The sequence below is a fragment of the Cucurbita maxima genome, unplaced genomic scaffold (genome assembly GCF_002738345.1).
Source record: "Cucurbita maxima cultivar Rimu unplaced genomic scaffold, Cmax_1.0 Cma_Scf00017, whole genome shotgun sequence".
Lineage (NCBI taxonomy): Eukaryota > Viridiplantae > Streptophyta > Magnoliopsida > Cucurbitales > Cucurbitaceae > Cucurbita > Cucurbita maxima.
In genome coordinates, this window is record NW_019272033.1 from 3,722,617 (window position 1) to 3,744,218 (window position 21,602).

Below are 21,602 nucleotides of genomic sequence, written 5' to 3' on the forward strand. Positions count from 1 at the left end.
AGACGAAAGTTCTTTTTCGTTGTCTGATGATCATGTAGTCAACGATAAACGATGCAAAATGGTAAAAAGAAACTGCAAATCCGCCATGTCTAAGCAGGCATCTCATCTAGTAGTTGCAAATAGATGTAAATTTGGTAATTCGTTTATTGAAGTAGCAAGATACAGAAGAAAGTTCTTTTTCGTTGTCTGATGATCATGTATTCAACGATAAACGATGCAAAATGGGAAAAAGAACTGCAAGTCCGCCATTTCTAAGCAGTTAGAGATTTCTCAAACACCTGTAGAGCCGAAGCCAGATTCACCTCGGAGAGTGGAATCCAAATCCTCGACCTCGAGCACCTCAGGCGTCACAATTTTCTCAAGAATCAGTTGAGCGATTCTGTCGCCCATTTTCACCTCGAAATCCGCATCAGAGTGATTGAACAATATTACTCCCAGGGGGCCTCTGTAATCAGCATCTATCACACCCGCACCAACATCGATCGCATGCTTCAAAGCCAAACCCGAACGCGGTGCTGCAAATAGCAAAAAGACTTCAGTATCAGTCCAAGATTGCAAGAAAGATGTAAGATGGTGCGTACTTAGATTAGATTTAGAAGTACCAATTCGAGCGTAAGTTCCGTCCGGAATCGCGATGCTCAAATCAGTCGGAACCAAGCCTCTTCCTCGAGAAGGGATAATCGTATCTTTTGCACTATATTATCATACATGATCACGGTAAACGTCAAGAGCCGAAACTTCCTGCACTAGTTCATGGACATATACAGAATCACAGATAAGTCACCTGGAGAGATCGTAACCAGCGGAGAGAGCGGAGGCTCGCGATGGCAACACGGCATTATCGGACAGTTTCTTTACTCTGAGAAGCGTCGATGAATAGCTAAATCTTTCAGACTCACCGCTCTCATGAGCAAGCTTTGGTACCTTGGGCGACCGCAACGATACATTGTCTTCTGAGGGGCAGTTCTGCGCCATTGTTAGGGTTCGGGAGAAATGAGAATTGAACCTGAAATTGACGCAGGTCTGTGTGGGGTTAGAAGAAGGTGAAACGGCTTTAAATAGAGGAAGACTAGAGAGCATCGTCGATAATGGCGCCAAATTTTCCCTCCATTTCACTGCACGATAACCTATTGACATCGTACGGTGACGTTCTAGCAAGGCCCAAGGGAGAACTTCAATTCGGTTCGCTCGTTTGGACCCAACCCCGAGTGAACCGACCCGACCGGTTCAATTTTAAATTTAAAGAATTTTAACTTTCCTTTTGCAGAGGAGACTTGGCGAAGCGATGGCACAACGAGGATAAGCTACGAGCGGCGGCGAGGAGTGGCTCTGCGACGGACTAGTGGCGAACGACGAACTACCAGCGCGGCGAGGAGAAGTAACTAACGATGGTCTTGGCTGCTGCAGCGAGGAGAAGCTGCTTGCAGTTGCTTCGACGACAAAGGGGCGGCACGGCGAGGAGTGCGACTGCCCGTCGAGGAGTCCGTGGCGAAGAACGAGTGCTGAGACCGACGAGGAGCGGAAAGAAAAAAATGGCGAATACAACGGCGGAGCTAAGAATAAAAAGGCTCTTGGCTTCTTAAGGATTGTCACAGTTCGGTTCGATTTTCCCTAATCCGAACCGACCATTTATTCGGCGTTGGTTTGATTTTTTTGATTTTCTTGTGGACCCTGGGGCTGGTAGTGGATAGGGAAATGGGTAGTTTGGGCCTTTTAAATGGGCTTGTATTAATGGGCCGCTACTTGAATCTGTGTTCACATTGGGCCGAACGATCTTCTTTTGACTAGAGGTTGCTTTATCTTATTTCTTTACAAAAAATAATAATAATAAAAATCAAATCAAATCCATTTTGAATTACTAATTTTAAAAGTTAGCTTCCCATACTTACACTTGGTCTAATTAACACGTCACAGTAATATATTAAGCAAAAGATGACTGTGAGAGAAAAAAAACTAATATTTTATTATTAAAGAGGGGAGAGAAAAAACAATAAAATAAATAGAATGGAATGATCCAGTCTAAATTAAGAAAATGGTAGGTTGTGACTCGCGAAAAGAGAAGCGGTCACCCTGAAGTGGTTTCCATCTAGTCACATGAGGGGTTAGACGAGTGCCATGATGCGACCGAGAAGAACGGTACATCATCTAACACACCATACGGAGTGGGCATTGGAGACAAGTTGAGACGTGAGTAAGATAAAGACATCGAATAGACAAGAGGGACAAAGATAGGCTTGTTGAAGGGTCGGGTAGGGTCTTGGGCCTTAACCTTCAAAGTCAAGATTATGAAAGGAATTTGGGCCTGCGGTTCGGGAGTTAAGTCCATCCATATAAAATATGAATGCTCGCCAAGTTTGGTGTCAATTGAACATCGGAAGGACAATGCACGACACCGTATAATCATTCACCAAAATCATATCTATTGAAAATGACTCAAAATATATTATAAGGTACCATGGTGTTAACTCTCCCAGCCCCCACGGTCGTTTCTATGAATGAGTGTGACCTTTGTGCACCAACCCTGTTTAGACTTACAAACACATACTCTCTCGCTCACATCAATGCATATAGGCCATGCTCGTCCCCATGCCACAATAATATGTTGAATAATTGAATGAAACTTAAGGTGGTTTGCTCGTCGATTTTCTTGGACATGTTTATTTCACTTGTCATAGTGTTATTCAACCATCGTAACGTACACGTCTATCTCGATCTTATTAGGACTCACGAACTCATACTCTCTTATATGGACTTAGTGCAGTCACGCTCTTCCACAAACATGAGAAGGACACGATCTTAGGAAGAAAAATTAAACAGTTATGAGACGACGTGTCGTTTCGTCTTAACCTAACGCCGTTATGAAATTTCTCTGTTTATCTGTTTTCTATCGCGTTTTATATATTCTCACCGTAACCTCATTTTTCGACTCTCACATCGTCCTAAGCGCAATCATCACAGAAGCATAAGAAAAAGGGTTTTCTTTGTTCTATCTATCCCGCGCTCTCTCTTTATCTATCTCAACTCTCTCCGAGATCATCCATGGCCGGCCGCTTCGACTTTGGCTCTCGCCCCAATCTCTCTGTCTCCAGTCCTCTCCATGCTGCCAATGGTATTTCTCTCTCTCCCTCCCTACTTACTCTAAGCTTAGACACTATTTTTTTCCATCCCTTTTTTGATCGCCATTCTTGGGGTTTTGTACTGTTTAGCTTAACCTAGCTGAGGGTTTTTATATGACTGGATGTTTTCGGTTTAATCGTGTTTTGTGGGTGTGGTCTCGTCTGGCAGCGCTGATGGTTATCGCTCTTGGAGTTAGGGTTTTTTAGGGTATTTCGAAAATGGGGTCTCGATTTTTTCGGTTGTATTCTTAATTTGGCTCGTGGGTTTTCTTATTGCTTTGTTGGCGAATAAACAAACGAGTTTGAGTGCTATTGGTCATTGTTAATTTCGAGGATTGGCTAATGTGGCTCTTGGCCATTTCCTCCCTATACTTTTTATTCCTTTTTTTTTTCCTTTTTGATGTAAATGAAATGCTGGTCTCGGAGCTTTGCTCGAGTCATTTTTATTTGTTCACTGATGTTGGAAGGTTCTACCTTTTTAAAGCTATTTGACAATTCACGATAAGCACAGAATTTGAGTTAATATTAACCACTTGGTTTTCAGACGAGAACTTGCTTTCTTTTTGCGAATCGACAATCCTGTTGGTGCACGTTTTCTTAAGGATCTGAGAATTTATGTGTCCTTCCTTGCTATCAATACCTGTTGGAACAGTTAAACGCTCGACTGAATGTTAATATTGGTGTTCTTCGACATGAATTTAATTTAACTTTTTTTTTCTGATGGTTTGTAGAATTCTGAAACTTGAGGTTTACAAATGATTTTTTGCAGTCACTAAAAGCTTCTCTCTTGAATTTTGATGACTTTCTTTTTCTCCTCTAAAGTTTTTCGACTGTGGTTCTTTTTTGGTGCGGCGAACTTATTTTTAAAATGTATCTATTTGATGGTGTCACATATCATTCTATTTGAATGGTTTTCAATTATAGTTTCACAGCCGGAGTACGACAAAGGGTGAGTAGTAACTTAAATATGAACTGTTGATACATGTGCCTGCAGTAATGGAATTTGAGAAAGTGATTTATATATACAGTTATTTCTATTGCATTGTAGCAGCATGGCGTGGTCCTTGGGTTAATTTGAAGTTCAAATATTTATAATTTTTAAAAATTAAATGTCTCGACTATTTCTATTTACGGACATAATGTTGCAGGGTTACTTATTTTTAATATTTTTATGCAGATGTTCAGGGGTCTGAAAATCCAATTCCTCTTTCACCACAGTGGCTTCTGCCTAAACCAGGGGAGAGTAAGCATGGAATGGGAACCGGGGTGTGTAATCTGAACTCAGGCCTTACAGTTTATCTTTACCACCATATGTTTGTGATACTTAACTGCAGAGGGACATTTGAGTTTTAAGTTATATAGTGAATCCACTTTTAGTCAGTCATAATATGTTAACTGTAGATCCATTCCCTATAATTCCTGATAGTTTTTCTGGTTCTCATTAAATTTTTATGTGCAGGAAAACCATTTCAGTCATCAACCTGTTTATGGAAACCGCATGGACACGATGAAGGGATCAGAGAATTCTGAGGATATGAATGAAATACAAAAGAAAAAAGAAATTTTTAGGCCATCCTTGACTGATTCTGAAATTGGTAGGCGTGACCGTTGGCATGACGAGGAAAGAGAAAATAGTTCTTCAGTGCGTAAGGATCGTTGGAGGGATGGTGAGAAAGAGATAGGTGATGGTCGTAAGATGGATCGTTGGAATGAAGACTCATCCACAAGAGTCTTTAGAGAATCTCGCCGAGGCCCATCGGAACGCTGGTCTGATTCAAGCAATCGGGATAATGTTCATTATGATCAACGACGTGAGAGCAAATGGAACACACGTTGGGGCCCTGATGATAAGGAAACTGAAGGATTTCGTGAGAAGCGGGTGGACTCTGGAAGAGATGGTGATTTGCACCTTGACAAAAATTTCTCGCATGTGTCCAATTATGGGAAAAATGACAGGGATGGAGATCATTATCGCCCATGGAGGTCTAGTTCCTCTCAGGGTCGAGGTAAGGGAGAACCTCCTCATCATCAAACCCAAACTCCAATCAAACAAGTTCCTGCATTTTCCCATCGTGGACGTGCAGACAACACACCTCCTACCTTCTCTTTAGGTCGTGGAATCATCAGTTCTGGTGTAAATCCTCCCAATAGTATTTATTCATCTCCACATTCTCTTGGAGCTTCCTCCGAGAAATCTGGAAGAGAGCCTTACTACTACAAATATAGCAGGACAAAGTTGCTTGATGTTTTCAGGACTACCAGTCTGACATCACAGCAAACTTTAAAAGATGGATTTGTGCCCGTGCCTACTCTTACGCTGGATGAACCGTTGGAGCCTCTTGCTCTTTGTGTGCCAACTACTGAAGAAATGGTAAAATACTGCTATTTACTGTCATGTTAAGTATTCATTCTAGCTGTTTGAATGACAACTTTTTTTTCTTTCTTTTTTAGACTTTCTTGAAAGGGATTGATAAAGGGGAAATTGTCAGTAGTGGTGCACCTCAGGTGTCAAAGGATGGTCGAAACTCATCAGAATTTATGCAGACTAGACGAACAAAACTTGGTGTTTCACCTTCCCTAGGTTCAAAATGCTTCCCGTTAATTTTTTTTTATTTTGGTGCTTGGTTTTTTGTTCGAATTTGAATTAGTGGGGAATTCACCACCTTGGACCCTGTTTGTTTGAGCAGGCAGTAGAGAGGATTTACCTCATGGCTTTGATGATTGCAATGATGATAAGGATGATAGCACCACTAAACCTGGTCACACAAACTATTCAGAGGTCACTACCGAGAGGCAGTTGCCATATCATAGGCCCCTGGCACATGCTAGTAGCACCTTCAAATCTGAAGGTAAGTAACACCGTAACTGGAGGGTAAAAGGTTTGGAATGTTACTGTTGCTACCTGTTGTCTGATGATGTGGGTAGAAATGTTTTTAGTGTTATTTTAATTTCTCTTAGTTAAGGCTCTATTTTATCACAAAGATCTTAGTTGGAGAGGATTTTCTTAACTCTTTTTGGGACCTACCTTTTTTGTTCTTTCTTAGAAATTAATGAAAAGTTCGTCATTTGCAATCCGGGATTAAAAAATAAGATAATTCAAGAAATGGCTGGCAAAGTTTTGACATTTCTTTCTTCAACTTTTAAATGCTGTCTTGCTTCTGGTTTTTAAATTTTGTTGGTTTTTGCGGGTATATCTTTTCCAGTTATGGAATGCTACCCTTGTTTGTCAAAATTCAATTTTCTGCATGGACTGTTTTCTCATTTATCTCTGAAGATGTTTGTACAATGATGGTATTGTGCAGCTTTCAGAGAAGATGACAATGCTATGAGAAAAGCAGATGAGGGGCCTGTCAGTAGGGAATCTAGTGTTAAGGGGGGTACCAATGTTCAACACGGCCGTACATGGGATGCCTCATCACTTGAGCAACTCCTGAATACATCCTTACCTGATTGGAGAGACAATCCTAATAATATCAATTCAGGAACTCCTGACAAGGGTCTACAGTCTTCAAAGAATCTTAATGATGGGTGGGGAAGTAACTCAGCAACTCCATCTTATCCGAAGGAGAATCCCAAATGGCATACCGGGGATGAATCCATCCTTAGAAGGCAGCTTTCAGGGATTTTGGACAAGGAACAACTAGCAAGGAAAACTGTTCAATCTGCTCCAGAGGATTTGCAATTCCATTACATTGATCCTTCTGGTGCAATTCAGGGCCCATTTAGTGGGGCTGACATTATTCAGTGGTTTGAGGGTGGGTATTTTGGCTTAGATTTACCTGTCCGTCTGGCAAATGCACCAAATGAGTTGCCATTTTCAGCACTTGGTGATGCCATGCCTCATTTACGATCTAAAGCCAAGCCACCACCAGGATTTTGTGGACCAAAGCAGAATGAATTCGCAGATACATTAGGTAACGCTAGTATTGGTAGCTTGGGAAAGCTTCATACTGGTTTGAATGAGATTGATCCTTTGAGGAATGAGACAAGGCATAAACATGGCTCAACGGTTGAAGCTGAAAACAGATTTCTGGAGTCACTTATGTCTGGTAATATAGGTTCTTCACCTCTCGAGAAGAGTGCCTTTTCTGAAGGTCTGTTTTTGTATGTGAACAAAGAAGATTGTTATATCGCTTTCCTTTAAAGTTCTTTTGCATCGTAGTTATAATTCTTGTTATAATATTGTAGTGAGATATAAATTGATAGTGATGCTTATTGTGTAGGCTTGCCAGGGTATTTTGGGAATAATTCTAGTAATTTGCCTTCGTTGGGAATAGACAATGGAAACAACCTTTTCCTGTTGGCCAAAAGAATGGAACTTGAGCGGCAAAGGTCTTTGTCCAATCCTTATGCATTTTGGCCTGGTATAGATGCTTCATCCAAGGTATCTAAGCCAGACATTGGCCTAGATGATCCAATTCAGCAAGCCAAACTTTTATCTTCAATAATAGATCATTCTCGCCAAACTTCTCATCCGCAAAGTGCTGATATGTCGGCCATTCTGCAAGGCTTGTCTGACAAAGCACCTCCTGGCATTAATGACGTTGCTGGCTGGTCAAAATTTGCTTCACAGTGTGCTCCCGATCCTCTCCAAAGTAAACTTGACTTGCACCATGATCTTAACTTGTCTTCGCAGGCACCTTTTGGTTTCCAACAACAGAGATTACAACCACAGCCGCCGTTAACAAATTTGCTTGCTCAAGCTACTGATAATTCTACCTTAACTTCAGATAAGTTTCTTCCTTCCAGCTTATCTCAAGATCCACAACTGATAAGTAAATTGCAACAACAGCACCTGTTGCAGTTGCATTCACAAGTGCCTTTCTCTGCACAACAAATGTCGTTGTTGGACAAAATTTTATTACTTAAGCAGCAGCAAAAACAAGAGGAGCAACAACAGTTATTACAGCAGCAGCAGCAGCAGTTGCTCTCCCAGGTTCTATCAGAGCATCAGTCACATCAGCATTTTGTCGATCCATCTTTTGGACAGTTGCACGGCGCTTCTATACCTATTGGAAATGCATCTAATGATCCATCACAAGTCCAGCTATCACGAGAGAAGTTTCAGATTGGTTCACAAAAGCCCTTAAATGTACTAACTGATCATGCGACTACCTACGGAAATATGGCTCTGCAAGCTACCCAAGGAGCCAGTTACAATGTTAATTCGGAAGATCCGTCCCTTATTCTTCCACCTCAAATGTTTGGAAATGTTGTTCAGCAGAAGAGTTGGACTGCTGCTATCCCCGAGCAGCTTAATGATACTCGTCCAAAAGATGTTATACCTGGATCTAATGTTGTTGAGGGCTCACTTTTGCCTGGGATGTCTAGCAAATCAAATGAGGATGTGAATCTTGTACCGAAGTCATCTGATAGCCACACTATTATTAAAACTTTGGAAAAAATATCGGAGGATGTACCAAGGCTGGATGCAACTGTCACATCTTTTGCATCCGATGATGCTACTGTAGAACCTCTTCCTCTCAAGAATGCTGAAATCTCAGTTGCTATACCACCAGCAGCAGTTCATAATATTGAAATTTCCGTTCCCAACAGTGTACCTGCTGTGAAGGTTCAAGAAGCTATTATGCCTATGGAAAAGCTGGCAAGGGATGGAAGCAGAGATGAAACCTCCTTAGAGGCAGAAGTGAAAAATGTTGAGGTACAAGAACCTAGAAAATCTTCTGATAAAAAGACCAAGAAGCAAAAATCTTCAAAGTTGCTGTCCTCTGACCAGGCCAAGGACTTTAAGAATTCTGGTATTCAGCAGTCAAAGCAATCAAAAAGTGGGAAATCAGAAAATGATTTGAAATTGAAGTCAGATAATATTGTGGGAAAATCAAGTGACACGGCTTGCTCTCCTCGGAAGATCAGAGATGGGGATGGCAAAATTGCCATTGTGGATAGTCAGCTAGATCAAAGCTCTGCCTCTGCTGTAAATTCCTGGAACGATGGTGAAACTGTTCCAGTGAGGGATGAGTCCAGACTAAGTGGGTCTGATTCTGTGCTTAATTCACAAACTCAATCTGGTCAAAGAGCTTGGAAAATTGCTTCGAATTTCAAGCCAAAGTCTTTATTGGAGATTCAGGAGGAAGAGCAGAAAATGGCACATACAGAAACTGTTGTATCAGACATTTCAACTTCTATTAACACTATGAGTTTATCAACTCCTTGGGCTGGAATCGTGAGCAGTTCAGACCCAAAAGCTTCCAGAGAAATTCATAAAGATTCTGTGAATTCAGAATCAAGTGAGAAACATGAAAATTTATTGACTTCAAGAAGTAGAAAGAGCCAATTGCATGATCTGCTGGCGGAAGATGATATGGAAAAGTCTGGTGCAGGTGATGTTCGTGTTTCTGACACTGTTCAGATTGCTTCCTCTCCTCAGGTCATGGCCGTGCGAGCAGAACCTATGGATGAAAATTTTATTGAGGCAAAAGACACAAAAAAGAGCCGCAAGAAGTCTGCTAAGGCTAAGGGTATTGGTACCAAGGCCTCCTCTGCAGTCCCTTCTGCTGATGTGCCTGTTGGTTTAAGTCCCGTTGAGAAGGGGAAAATCTCCCGCCAGATGCAGCAAGAGAAGGAAGCGATGCCCGCCATTCCTTCTGGGCCTTCTTTTGGTGATTTTGTTCTGTGGAAGGGAGAAGTTGCTAATGTGGCCCCTGCTCTAGCATGGTCCAGTGACTCTGGGAAGGTCGCCAAACCCACATCTTTGAGGGATATTCAGATGGAGCAGGAAAGAAAAATCTCTGCTGCTCAGCATCCTCAACAAATCTCTACTCCCCAAAAGGCTCAGCCTACTCAGGTTGGTCGTAGCAGCCGCACTACTACTCCTTCCTGGTCTCTCTCTGCATCTTCCCCATCGAAGGCTGCATCAACCCCCCTTCAGAATATTGCTACTCAGTCAAAACATGGAGGTGATGATGACCTATTTTGGGGCCCCATTGAGTCGAAGCAAGAGAATCAGCGGTATGGTTTTACCCCCCTCTTCTGGGTCAGAGTTTTGATCTGTGTATACTTTGTAACAATGTAGCTTTTTTTTTTCCATTGTAGCCACCATTGCTGCTATATGATTCTGGTTTTCAAGGGAAATAAAGCAATGTTTTTTTTTCAGGGTTGATGTACGTCCTGGGAGCCACGGAAACTGGGGAAATAGGAACACCCCTGTAAAAGCAGTAGCTTCAACTGGGTTGTTAAGCCGACAAAAATCATCTGGTGGCAAAGCTGACCATCTTTCGTCCTCGCCTGCACAATCGTCTCAGAAAGGCAAGCAAGATCCAATTACCAAACATTCAGGTTAGTGTTTTATGGTTTTTTTCCTTTTTTCTTTCCCTTTTTCTTGCCAAAATCTTCTTTGGCATGTATAATGATTAAGTTTTTTCCTCACCTTGTAGAAGCTATGGGCTTCCGTGATTGGTGTGAGAATGAATGTGTAAGGCTCATTGGGACAAAAGGTATCTTTTCTTGCCTGGTTGAAGATAGACATAGACATTTTGCTTATGAATTCATGTCCGTTGAGGCATGGATGTGAATGCATTATGGTTTCTTATCTTGAAAAAATATGTCCTACGAGGATTGGATGCACCATGTTTTTGATATTTGACATTTATGAGATTTTGTCACACTGGAGTATTAGAACACTCACAGAGTGGCACATGGACATGACAAAATATTTGAGAAAACCAAGGCCTTTTTATTTTAGATGATAAACATCCGTTACGTATCATTTTGTGAGACTTCTAATCATTGGGAAACTAATGTACAGTTCTTTTTAACGTATGAACTTTATTTGCCTGTTTCTAGACACGAGTTTCCTGGAATTCTGCTTGAAGCAATCAAGATCTGAGGCAGAGCTGCTTTTGATAGAGAATCTTGGATCATATGATCCCGACCATGAGTTCATCGATCAATTCCTCAATTACAAGGAGTTGCTCCCAGCAGATATTATTGAGATTGCATTCCAAAGTCGGAACGAGAGGAAGGTATCTGCAATGGCTTCCCGAGATGTGAATTCCGGCAATGCTGGTGGGGGGGATCTGGACCCGGACGTGTCTGCTGGCCGAGATGGGTCGGCGAAAAGTGGAGGAGGAAAGAAGAAAGGAAAGAAAGGAAAGAAGATCAATCCATCAGTTTTGGGGTTTAATGTAGTTAGTAACCGAATCATGATGGGTGAGATTCAGACGGTTGAAGACTAGTAGGAAAGAAAGAGAGCAGCTTTGGAGGCAAATGTAAATAACTGCATCCAACTTTATGTAAATGGATTTTTTTTTTGTACCTCAATTACCACCACCAAAACATCATAGAGATGCAGCAGCAGTGACTATTTTGTCTGTTGCTCGTCGATTTTGACAATTAACTCTCTGTCTTGTCTTCTTAGGTTTGTTGTTTTATTGGGTCTGTCTGTCACAAACATTTTTGAGCTGGATTGGATTTAACCTAACCGAGGTAATTTATTCTTCTTTGTGTTTCACTTCCTTTGTTGGTCTTCTTTTATGCATAGCGCAGCAGTGGTCATGGAATGTTCCGATGCTTAGGCATGCAACTTCAATTCTTACTTCTTTTAGTGTATAGTTCAATTTGTGAGCTGGGATGGTGCTGCACCATTTTTATAGCCTGGCCTATTCTATTGAGTGTTAGCAAAAGGCTATATTTGATAATGTATGATGTGTAGGAGCCTGGAACTCCATGCACAATGCTGCATGTGATGGGTTGTGTAAAGTGCCATGCTTATTAGGGAGGTGTGTCCGGAGGCCGTTGGTTTGAGAGTTGGGTGTTGGATACAACCAAGACATGGCAGACTGTTTTTAAGTTTCATTCTATTTCACTACACTAACACTTTGAAAAATTTGGACTTCACGAACAATAGTCTCGAGCCTCAGCCACGTTTGAGAGATGTTTTAAAAAACAAGAGCAATGAAATACGTTGAAAACAATTTTAAAGAAAGTAATGTAATGAGCTAAAAATAAGAAATAACGATTTTGATAGCGTATAATCCTAACAGCTAGCACTCTTGCGAATGTAGATATGATTTTGGTTATCGATCATACACCGTAGTAAATATGTGTAGATATGATTTTGGTAACCAGTCATACACCTCAGTGCATACCTGACTTAAAAACAAATTTTGGAACAAGTATGCAATCCCCTGAATGAGCATGACCGTGACACCCACTTTGGATGAGCATGACCTGACCCCCACTTTTAACAAGTATGGTTATTACTGCATGTGGCCAAAAGAAAAGGAGAGAGAGAGAGAAAAAAAAAAGTAGGTGCCACTTTTATAACAATTAAATGCACATGCCATAGGGAGGGGATTAAAAATTTTAAAATAAGTTTCAGAAATAGATTCATTTATCCCTACCATTTTAAAATATACTTAATTATCCTTGTTTATAGGAATAGTCTTAAAGAACCCTTTTTCCATTTCCTAATTAATAGAGTAATTATTTAAAAACATTTTTAATGTTGATATGACATTTGAAATGAAATAAAATAAAATAAAATAGAGAAAGGAACCTTTTCATCGCCAAGAGGATCCAACCCATTGGTTTCAGAAACCAATTTCAATCAGAAACAGTCTCACAAACAAGACAGGGTTCAAGAAAATGTTTGATCTCGACGGCTAACCTTGGACTTGATCGGGATTGGGTCGACATGAACAGATTGCAGAGACATCCTAGCGATCTCCAAAAGGGCAGCATCTCGAACGGCGGGAACATCGCCGATCAAATCCTCGTATGCCGCTTCAAAAGCCTCCAACCAGAATCGCGGCAACCGGCCGCCGCCTCCATGGGAGTACAGATTCCACATGTGCCGGACATCCCTCTCCCGCTCTTCAACTTCCTAATTTTCAGCAAAACAATACACTAAAACAGTAAAAAACAACAGTAAAAAACAAGAACCCACCATGGAAATGGCTAAAAGGATCACCAGAATGTCAAGATCATCGAAGATCGGCTTGCGGGGGCCGTCGTAGAATCTGGCGAAAGTCCCGGCGGACCATTTGAGGGAAACGGAGCCGGTGAACATGGACCAGAAAGCGAGGAGTAGAATGGCGGCCAATACCCAGAACTTGTAGCGAGCTTTTCTTGAGAGGAAAAAGGAGACCCCAGTTTCTGATGGAGAGTCCTTCTTCAGTGCGGCCATTGTAGGTGGAAGGTCGGGTTTCATTTTTGGGGGAGAAAGTGGGGTTGTTTTGGGAGTGTTTCTTCGACGGTAGAGAGTGAGAAAGAGAGGAGAGTGATGAGAAATTAATGGAGGGTTTTGTCGTAATGTAAATGCAAGTTTTTATTGGGATCATGAATGGTGCCTGTGTGCGAATGGGGCCAAGGCCATGGACAGAGCTTCTTCTGCAATTTGCCTACGCACAAAAGGGAGTGGAGAGTAGGGGCGGGGACCCACTTGGTTGGAATATTATAACCTATTGGAATATAACTTACTAAAAGAGAGCAACACCATTCGAGTGGGAGAATTCAGGGTTGTTTTGTTCACGTGGGATGCACGATTCACCTTTGTCCGGTGTCACAGTTCGGAGTTTAGTTCTAATACCATTTCTAACTAGAATCTAACGTCGTCGTAACAAGCATACTGGTGTCTGACTCTTATATCATTTATAAGAATGGTTCAATGTCTTTTCTGGCACATTAATGTTTGACTCTGAGCTCTCAGATCATTTATAACAGCTTAAATTCACAAATATTGTTTTGTTTTCTAGATTTCTTAAGTTTTTTAAGGTTTCCATGCAATGACGGCCAATTATACAACTACACCTCATATGAAAAATTCTACACAATTAAATACCACTAAACCTCTAGTCATCAGTTGGGATTTGGTCCAAACCACAACCCTATTGGTTCAACTTAGCTGCCGGCCGGCCACTGTCTCTTATCACAATTATTTATACACAGGGAAACAGAGCAATTCGCCGGCCATCCTCCTCCCTTCTCTCCATGGGCAGAAGTTTCAAGCTCAAAGTCCGTCTCTTCATCTCCTCTTTCCGATTCTGCCGCCCCAAACACCCACACCCTTTAACTTTCCCCATAACCCCTTCGCCGGAAAATTTCCACTACGAGAAGCAATTGCCGGCTAACCCCAAATCCTGCTACGGCTGTTACCACAATCCACCATCGCCACCGCCATCAACGCCAGTGGGTTTCTTCGCAGATTTTTCAACAGAAGAGTCCACATCAGTCTGCATCAGCTGCAAATTGAAATCATACGCTCGGGCAAACGGACTAATGCAAGTGGAAGAAAACAGAGCCGAAACAGAGCATGAAATTTCAGGCGAGGAGAATCAGCGTTCCCCATTTTCTTGGATAACCAGAAAGAAGTGGAAGATGAAGAAATCAAAGAAAACGGGGCTTAAAAGCAAGGCATTCGTGGCAAAGCACAAGTCGTATGGGTACGAGGGAGAGGAAGGCGAAGGAACAGAGGCATTGTTGAACTCTTCCATTAGTTTCTTCTCCGATGGATCGCCGGTGAAGAGAAGCGAAATCGCGTCCTGTCCAAGTCAAGTGGAATGGAAAATGGGGGAGAGCTTAGTGCAGGTCAAGAGATCGAAGGAACCACAAGGAGATTTCAAGAGGTCAATGGTACAGATGATATTGGAGAAGGAGATTTTTGAGGCGAAGGGATTGGAGGACCTTTTGCAGTGTTATTTGGCGTTGAACTCGCCGGAGTATCATGGGATTATAGTTGGAGCTTTTTCCGAGGTTTGGGAGTTTCTGTTCTACGATTCCCACTCAAAACAAATGATGGCCTATCCATCTACCTACCATTTTATTTTAGAGTAATCCTATAAGTTTTAAAACCGGTCTACCACTTCAATACGGGATCTCACAATTTACCTCCTTTCGAGAGTCCATCGTCCTCACTCGCACATCAATTTGATGTTTGACTCTGATACCATTTCTAAACATTCAAACCTACCACTAACCGATATTGTACGAGTTTGTTAAGAAAATATTTCTACATCATTATAAAGAATGTTTACCCTCCAACTCGATCTTATCTTATAACATGGTCAAACTCATTGTGGTTTAATATGCGGAAAAAGGAACGATAATAATGATTTAATTTCCTCAATAGAATCCATTGGCTGCACTTTATTTTATACGAGACATGGGAATTTACAAAAAAAAAAAAAAAAAAAATCTCAAGAGAACAATGATTCAGTATAAGTAAATAACCAAGTAGAAAGGCTTTACGAAGTTACTTGATGCCGTCCTCGATCAACCTAACTTCACAAAGCTTTCCACCAGCTTCATCAGCAAATGTAATCTTCCTCTTCAACTTCTGGATTGCAGTTAGAGAAGAAACATTTGAACCATGCTCGGTTGTTTTCTGCAGTTAAGGGAAGAAAATTCAGTACTTTCCTTCTGTAAGAAAAATCGGATAATGCTGAGGTACTAACCATTATTTTACAAAAGCGGCTGCAGTCCCTCGACATTATGGAAAGCCATTTTCTTGCTTGCGCTTCTGCTTTCGTGGCGTCTGCAACGGCCGTTCGCACCTGCCAAAGTGCAGAATAATACATGAGGGGACAACATAATAGTTGCATGGGAAGTTCAGGTCCTAATTGCCGGTATACCAAAATCTAAGCAACAATCTGTGCTAAATGTCTAAAGTTCAACAAGAAGTTACAGGAAGGAGCAATGTCCTCAATTGACATAAGCAGCACCCAATTAACCCTTTAATCCATTTATCTTTCGCCGAGTTATCCCCCAAAAGAAGCTGGCAATAGGTTAAAGGAAGAATTTTATTGAACATGATTCCCCACCAGCAAAAACCTCGAGAAGTGAAAAAATAAATCTCCCCGAAATAATTGCCAAAGCCCTTGCATGACTTGGTTAAACACTTGGCGTGCAGGATTGAAACTTACAGTTTAATACATCCTAGGTAATAAATACTAAGGGAAAGTGGGGTAAATGATTAAAGACTTTACAAACGCGTTCCTATATTCTAATTAATGCCAAAGGATATTAATAATGAAAGCTCTCCGAAGATCACGTCCAATAATTATCTGAAGTAGGCTTGTTAAACATGAATATTGCAAGGGAACATGGAAAATTCAATTTTTCAATAAAGTAATAGTACTCATGCTGTCGATTAAGTTGTGTTCCCATATATGTTTAGTTACCTCATCCGTGTTAAACTTGAAACTTGTAGCTTGGTTTCCTTCAACATGAAGTCTGTCGTCAACAATTGCTTTCATTGACGTTAACTGATTTGTAAGTTTCAGAGCAAGACATTCTATGTCCTGCATCTGCCTTTGTGTGAATGCAATTGCACTGTCTGAACAATTTTGGACAGCAGTGCTTCTCATGCTAGCTTGAGGAACTACAGTGGTGCTCGCTGAGTGAAGACTTCTCTTCTTTGATTTCCTAATCTTTTGCTTATGATATGTATCCGAATGCACTATCTTCATCTGGTCACACTCTTCAGCTGAGCCATCCCTGTACTTGATTTGGTTGAAATATGGTTTGCCACTACATGCTAAAATGAAAAGAGAAAAATTAGGAAAATGAAAACGAAAAGTGAACAAACTACTCCCAAACTATAGGACTAGTCACAAATATACTTTTAGGATTTCTCTAGGATTTCACATATGCTTATAAAAATAAATTATAAAATAAAATAATTAAGTAAAAAATTTATTAAACGAACCCACTTCCCACGTATTAGTGCTAAGGAACTTACTAAACCAATGTCTAACTTCAGGAACTTACTTTTGTATTCTTTGTCATGTAACTGCATAGACCTCATACCCTTCGACAATCTTTTCTGAGATGTTGGAGAAATGGACTGAAAGTGAAAGCACAATAATATAAACAACCTCCGCATAATTTAAAACCAAATATTACATCAATTAGATTCAACTTACTGTCCTCTTTAACAGCAGCCTTGTTGGATGACGTTTAGGTTCTTCAGTTTGATAAAATTTGTCCAAAGAACCATCAAGATGAAAATCTGGTGGAGTATTCCTTTCTGAATCATAATAATTAGACATTTGTGGTTGTCTCTCCGTAGCTGGACATTCGCCAGTAGATATCAAATGCTGATCAGGACTCAAGTTACCATCACTGATAGAATTTGTTGAAATTCTTTTTCCATGATCAGGGCGCAAGTTACAATTACTGTTAGATTCTGTTGGAGTACCTTTTTCATGAACAAATGCCAACTTGTCTTTATAACTGATCTCAGTTAAACATACTTCAGCTTCAGGACTCGTCTCTTGGACTTTGAGGCTATTCAGATTATTCAGACATATGACATCGTGTGTAAAGGGTATACATTGTGAAATATAAGTGTCACAGCACTGTTCCTCGGTCGGGGCAATTGCTTCAGACATATCTTCACTATTATTCTGAAATATGACCTCGTTTGTAATATAAGTGCCAGAGAGCTGTTCCTTAGTCGAGGAAATGGCTTCTGACATGCTGTAATTGGATATATAACCTGGGGTACATTGCCCCTCCAGGCTCTCTGATGCAGGAAAATCTGAATAATGGGGTTTATGCTCCTCCAGGTTATCTTCATACATCCACTCGTTGCTAGATTCCCCTACCATCTGAAGAGTTTTGGGTTCATCATCTTCCAAATATTCATGACATGCACTGTTTAGAACACAATATTCAGCTTCTTTCTCAGATGTTGTCAACTTCGGATAAAAAATTGATTCATCAGCTCCATTAGGCCCGTGTTTCAGACACGAGTTTATATTTTCATCACAAAATAGAGACCACTCATCAATTTTATAGTTTGTGCTTTGGATTTCTGACACATCGGGTTCAGGAGTTTCAACTTTAATGTCTACTGGAACGGGTAGATCTGAACCAGATGGATGGAGATCTTGATCACTGTTGATCGGGTCAGAATTTCCAATTGTTTGGCCGCAATGTGAACTAGTAGATATTCTGCTTTCGTCACATTTGGTTTTCAATTTTCTACGTTTAGAAAGTTTGGATTTCCAGATGTTAAGAGCTACATTAAGATCACTATCATCCTCGTCAGATAACAAGCATGCATGATCTAGTTCTCGTCTGGAACATGTCCTCAGTTTTTCCTTACTTGAGTCAACGGATCTCGACTGCCTCAACTTTCTTTTCTTGCAGCCTTCTGTTATCTGCTTTAAAGTCATGCTATCAACTTCTACATCACTCTTTTGCCCATCGGTATCACCCTTACTGTCAGAATCAGAAACTTCGGGCTCATTATTGAATAGTTTTCTTTCTGCGTAAAGAACTTGGGTTTCCACCTTAAACTCACATTCATCAGGAATATTTTCTTCCAAACCTTCCCTCGACCATCGTCTTGGAAGTGATTCTTGAGTCTTGTCATCTATAGATTCATATATGTCAGTAAGCTTCTTAAATACGACTGCAGGCTTTCCATGGGAGTTGACGTTTAGAACTTTTGACATCGCACCACCTTTAGTGACATTGATATAATGCAAATGACTGAAACTTCTTAATTCCATTCGATAAGTATAATTCTTCCCCTCGCTGAACAGAGATAATGCTTCTCCTGCCGTGAAAAATAGTTATTAAGTAATGGTAGCAATAAATTCATCAAGACAGCATGATTCTAAACAACAAAGTGAAAATTGAGGATCAAAATAGTGTAGGTCCACCGCCCAAAAAACTTATTCATCTTCAATTTCAAGGAAAATTTCAATAAGACTGCTCCAAAATGGGAAATTGAGGAACATTGTTACAATCGAGTCCGATATAGTTGAAAACCTTGTGACCTCGTGACTCGTCGCCCAAATTATGGGTGAACAAAAGGATTGACACGTTTGTGCAGAAACAAAGGTCAGTAGCCAGAAAACTAGCAAGGCGTGAAAAATACCAGTCATCGCCAAGTAAATCCTCCACAATACACATTCATAATTTACTTTATACTCATATATTAAATTGTTAAATCCAGATCTCGACATTAACAATACTCGGCCAATTGAACAGTTCTCCTTTCGGAAAGGAGACAGCTCATTTTCACTAAAATAAACACGTCGACTTAACCATGGACATTAGAGAACTAAATCTAGTTGACGTTATGAATGAACATTCTATCAATCCGTAGGACGTTGTTCCTATTAATCCGTGGACCTTAGAGAAAGATATTCCGATCAACCAAAAAGCCTGAAGTATAAGAATTAATGAACGTGCTAAACAACTCAGCTAATTAAACTTCCGGAGCTAATGTCCAATGTTTCGTCCAAATGTCTAGATCCCAATATCAAAATAAAAAATGCATCAAACTAATTCCGAAATAAAAGGGAATATTTGCAAAACCGATCAAATAATCGACCGCCGCCGATTCGAACAATAGTACCAGAAAAGCAAAAGCAAGTACTGACTAACCAGTGATCGGACTCTTTCAATCGCTGGCGTCGAGGCTGACAGACGACGGAGGAGGAAGGGGATCAACGAGCAGAAGGCGAAACAGGGCAATCCAGTGACAGAAAAAAGGCGGGAGAGAGATCTAGGGCTAGTTCTACCAACAGAAGAAATATTAGAAGAGACGAGATTCAGATTCGCGCCAATTCGTCTGGCGGGAAATCGAGAGACTTAATGAAACCGTAGAAAAATAGAGCGAAAATAATCTTATAAACCATTTTATAGCGTGCGGTAGATGTGTCCGCTTCTCTTAAATCAGTTACTTCCAAATCCGGCCGTTGATTTTGTTGACTCGTTGACTTCAGGTCTTTGCTGAGTGTTGGAGAAGATTTCTCCAATTAATTTTTGGGTCGTGTCACACCCAATCCTATCCCATATATATACTATTGAAATTTTAGCTTTAGAAATATGGTTAAATTATAAATTTATTAATAAAAAATACAAGTTATTCATTAAAAAGTATTTAAAAACATCTTTCATACTACTCCTCTGAAATTCACTTGGTTCATCCCATACTGATACACGAATTATCTCGATCTATGTATAACATTAATATTGTTATAGCTATATAAAAGTTGGTCTAGTATTATTTTGAAATATGGGTTTATAGATAGTTATAAGAAACTTAGTAAGAGAGATTTTGTAGTGTGAGAGTGTGAGAGATACACTTATAAACACTTAAGTTACAGTGATTTATTACTACCCGTAGATGTAGGGGAATTTTTTATTTTCAAATTACATAAATATTTGTGTTTATTTATTTAATTAATATTTGCTAGGATGTAAGTACGATCGATCTTGTTTCTATATCCATTATAAAAAAATATAACGTTATATGATTTAGGCATTAATTAACTAATTAATGTGATGATGGTGTAACGATCTCCAACGGACAAGTTACAAGCTACAATGTCTGTTGGAACAGCAAAATTGGAAACTATTTGGCGATCCTCATCCTCATTAATAATTCGACACGTAAGTGGCTCAGACATTAGGTTGTGCCTGCATGCACATGCCACGTGGCACCACAAGACGATGCCACACATGTCCTGGAACATTAAGACAGCTAACATGGAGGGAAAAAAAAAATAATAATAATAAAAAAGAATCGTTCGCTGTTTTACGAATCGATTCCATACTACCCTTCAGCTTTGAAAATTTGTTACAAATTATAATAATATAAGTGTTTTAAATGTTAATATTACCCAAAAACACTCAAAAACTCAATCTCTCATGTTAGTTAATTACATGAATTATGTTGAATATATAAATAAGAGATTCGGTCTTAATTGTTGTTTATTGTTGTACTTAATACACTAAGTTACTCTTCTACAACAGCTCGAACCATCTATCACTAGTCTTCGATCGGAGGGATTTATTGCACAAAAACGTCGGGATGCATACCCCAAAAAGAGAAGCCCAACGAATCTCATATACAAATCTCAACACCTTATTAAGATCATATTGACATATTCTTAACAAAAAAGAAGCATACCCAGTCCATTTCTATCTACCGCTCTTCTCACGTAACTGTAAAGGGATGTTATCGGGTTGTTAGTTAACTTTCCTCTACGATAAATGGAGAATGGAGGTGTAAATGAATCGCAGAAGAATTGAATGAAATTAGTAGGGGAGTTGGTAGATATTTATATAAAATACGAGAATTTATTTAAAATAAATAAATAAATGAAGGTTAAAAATATAAAGATAATTTAAAAAGAAAAAAAAAAGATTAAAATAAAATAAAAGAATAGTTAAAGGATGAAAATATTGGTGTTTTATCCAACGGGAGAAGGAGCTTCAAACATAACGCAAAATGACAAAAGACGGAAGATTTTGGGAAGAAAAACGTTGGGAGAGAGGAGAGGAGACAGCAACTTGACCAAATTAAAACCGCTTCCCCTTCACATTTCCCCCAACGAAATGGTCGGAAAGAAGAACTTGACCGAAGCATGTTGACACTATTTCGCCTGAGATCGCGACCTTTTCGAAAGCCCTAGATCTGGTACAGTCTCCGTCTCTGATTTTTTTAATACCGTCAGCTCCTTTTTTTTTTTTTTTTTTTTTTTTTTTTTTTTTTTTTTTTTT

The 21,602-nt window shown here is 40.0% G+C and overlaps 5 protein-coding genes across 9 annotated transcripts in view; 2 read left to right on the top strand and 3 right to left on the bottom strand.

The window, feature by feature from the left end:
* Positions 1–92: 92 nt before the first annotated feature.
* On the bottom strand, positions 93–1,126 carry LOC111491919 (deoxyuridine 5'-triphosphate nucleotidohydrolase). Its single transcript, XM_023141020.1, is given in 4 exon segments — positions 93–515; positions 603–694; positions 785–1,081; positions 1,083–1,126. Coding segments are annotated over 4 exon segments (663 nt in total). The 5' UTR covers positions 1,112–1,126; the 3' UTR covers positions 93–270.
* A 1,808-nt stretch (positions 1,127–2,934) lies between these two features.
* On the top strand, positions 2,935–11,590 carry LOC111491700. Its single transcript, XM_023140687.1, has 10 exons — positions 2,935–3,109; positions 4,294–4,382; positions 4,576–5,487; positions 5,568–5,697; positions 5,804–5,965; positions 6,419–7,210; positions 7,340–10,085; positions 10,231–10,412; positions 10,511–10,570; positions 10,920–11,590. Exons 1-10 carry the CDS (start codon positions 3,040–3,042, stop codon positions 11,309–11,311), a joined length of 5,535 nt encoding a protein of 1,844 aa, XP_022996455.1. The 5' UTR covers positions 2,935–3,039; the 3' UTR covers positions 11,312–11,590.
* A 717-nt stretch (positions 11,591–12,307) lies between these two features.
* On the bottom strand, positions 12,308–13,524 carry LOC111492438. Of its 3 annotated transcripts, XM_023141778.1 has the most exons (3): positions 13,024–13,524; positions 12,745–12,960; positions 12,308–12,340 (listed from the first exon to the last, which is right to left on the bottom strand). In XM_023141778.1, the coding sequence occupies exons 1-3, from the start codon at positions 13,285–13,287 to the stop codon at positions 12,335–12,337; spliced, it is 486 nt and encodes a 161-aa protein (XP_022997546.1). In that variant the 5' UTR covers positions 13,288–13,524; the 3' UTR covers positions 12,308–12,334. The 3 variants fall into 3 exon arrangements, with proteins under 3 accessions (XP_022997546.1, XP_022997544.1, XP_022997545.1); XM_023141776.1 differs by lacking the exon at positions 12,308–12,340 and having other exon boundaries at positions 12,608–12,960; positions 13,024–13,513; XM_023141777.1 differs by lacking the exon at positions 12,308–12,340 and having other exon boundaries at positions 12,608–12,960; positions 13,048–13,472.
* A 706-nt stretch (positions 13,525–14,230) lies between these two features.
* LOC111492272 lies at positions 14,231–19,673 on the bottom strand. 3 transcript variants are annotated; one of them, XM_023141561.1, is made up of 7 exons: positions 19,479–19,673; positions 17,000–18,642; positions 16,845–16,920; positions 16,256–16,611; positions 15,530–15,628; positions 15,332–15,459; positions 14,231–14,317 (listed from the first exon to the last, which is right to left on the bottom strand). In XM_023141561.1, exons 2-7 carry the CDS (start codon positions 18,593–18,595, stop codon positions 14,314–14,316), a joined length of 2,259 nt encoding a protein of 752 aa, XP_022997329.1. In that variant the 5' UTR covers positions 18,596–18,642; positions 19,479–19,673; the 3' UTR covers positions 14,231–14,313. The 3 variants fall into 3 exon arrangements, with proteins under 3 accessions (XP_022997329.1, XP_022997327.1, XP_022997328.1); XM_023141559.1 differs by lacking the exon at positions 14,231–14,317 and adding an exon at positions 14,906–15,047; XM_023141560.1 differs by lacking the exon at positions 14,231–14,317 and adding an exon at positions 14,906–15,047 and having other exon boundaries at positions 17,000–18,702.
* Positions 19,674–21,312: 1,639 nt separating this feature from the next.
* Positions 21,313–21,602, top strand: part of LOC111491879 (uncharacterized membrane protein At1g75140-like) — a 3,125-nt gene continuing 2,835 nt past the window's right edge. The window contains exon 1 of the mRNA XM_023140950.1: positions 21,313–21,519. The gene's annotated coding sequence lies outside the window, so the exon portion shown is untranslated. The remainder of the gene's footprint in view (positions 21,520–21,602) is intronic.

Excerpts from the sequence above, each read along its gene's own strand:
- LOC111492438 (XM_023141776.1), bottom strand. The coding sequence starts at position 13,287 with ATGAAACCCGACCTTCCACCTACAATGGCCGCACTGAAGAAGGACTCT. Across the intron at positions 12,961-13,023 it reads TCCTTTTAGCCATTTCCATG|GAAGTTGAAGAGCGGGAGAG; the intron begins GTGGGTTCTTGT and ends GCTGAAAATTAG.
- LOC111492272 (XM_023141559.1), bottom strand. The coding sequence starts at position 18,595 with ATGGAATTAAGAAGTTTCAGTCATTTGCATTATATCAATGTCACTAAA. Across the intron at positions 16,612-16,844 it reads ACATGACAAAGAATACAAAA|CATGTAGTGGCAAACCATAT; the intron begins GTAAGTTCCTGA and ends TTTTCATTTTAG. Across the intron at positions 15,629-16,255 it reads TCAAGTTTAACACGGATGAG|GTGCGAACGGCCGTTGCAGA; the intron begins GTAACTAAACAT and ends GCACTTTGGCAG.
- LOC111491700 (XM_023140687.1), top strand. The coding sequence starts at position 3,040 with ATGGCCGGCCGCTTCGACTTTGGCTCTCGCCCCAATCTCTCTGTCTCC. Across the intron at positions 5,966-6,418 it reads TAGCACCTTCAAATCTGAAG|CTTTCAGAGAAGATGACAAT; the intron begins GTAAGTAACACC and ends GGTATTGTGCAG. Across the intron at positions 10,571-10,919 it reads AAGGCTCATTGGGACAAAAG|ACACGAGTTTCCTGGAATTC; the intron begins GTATCTTTTCTT and ends GCCTGTTTCTAG.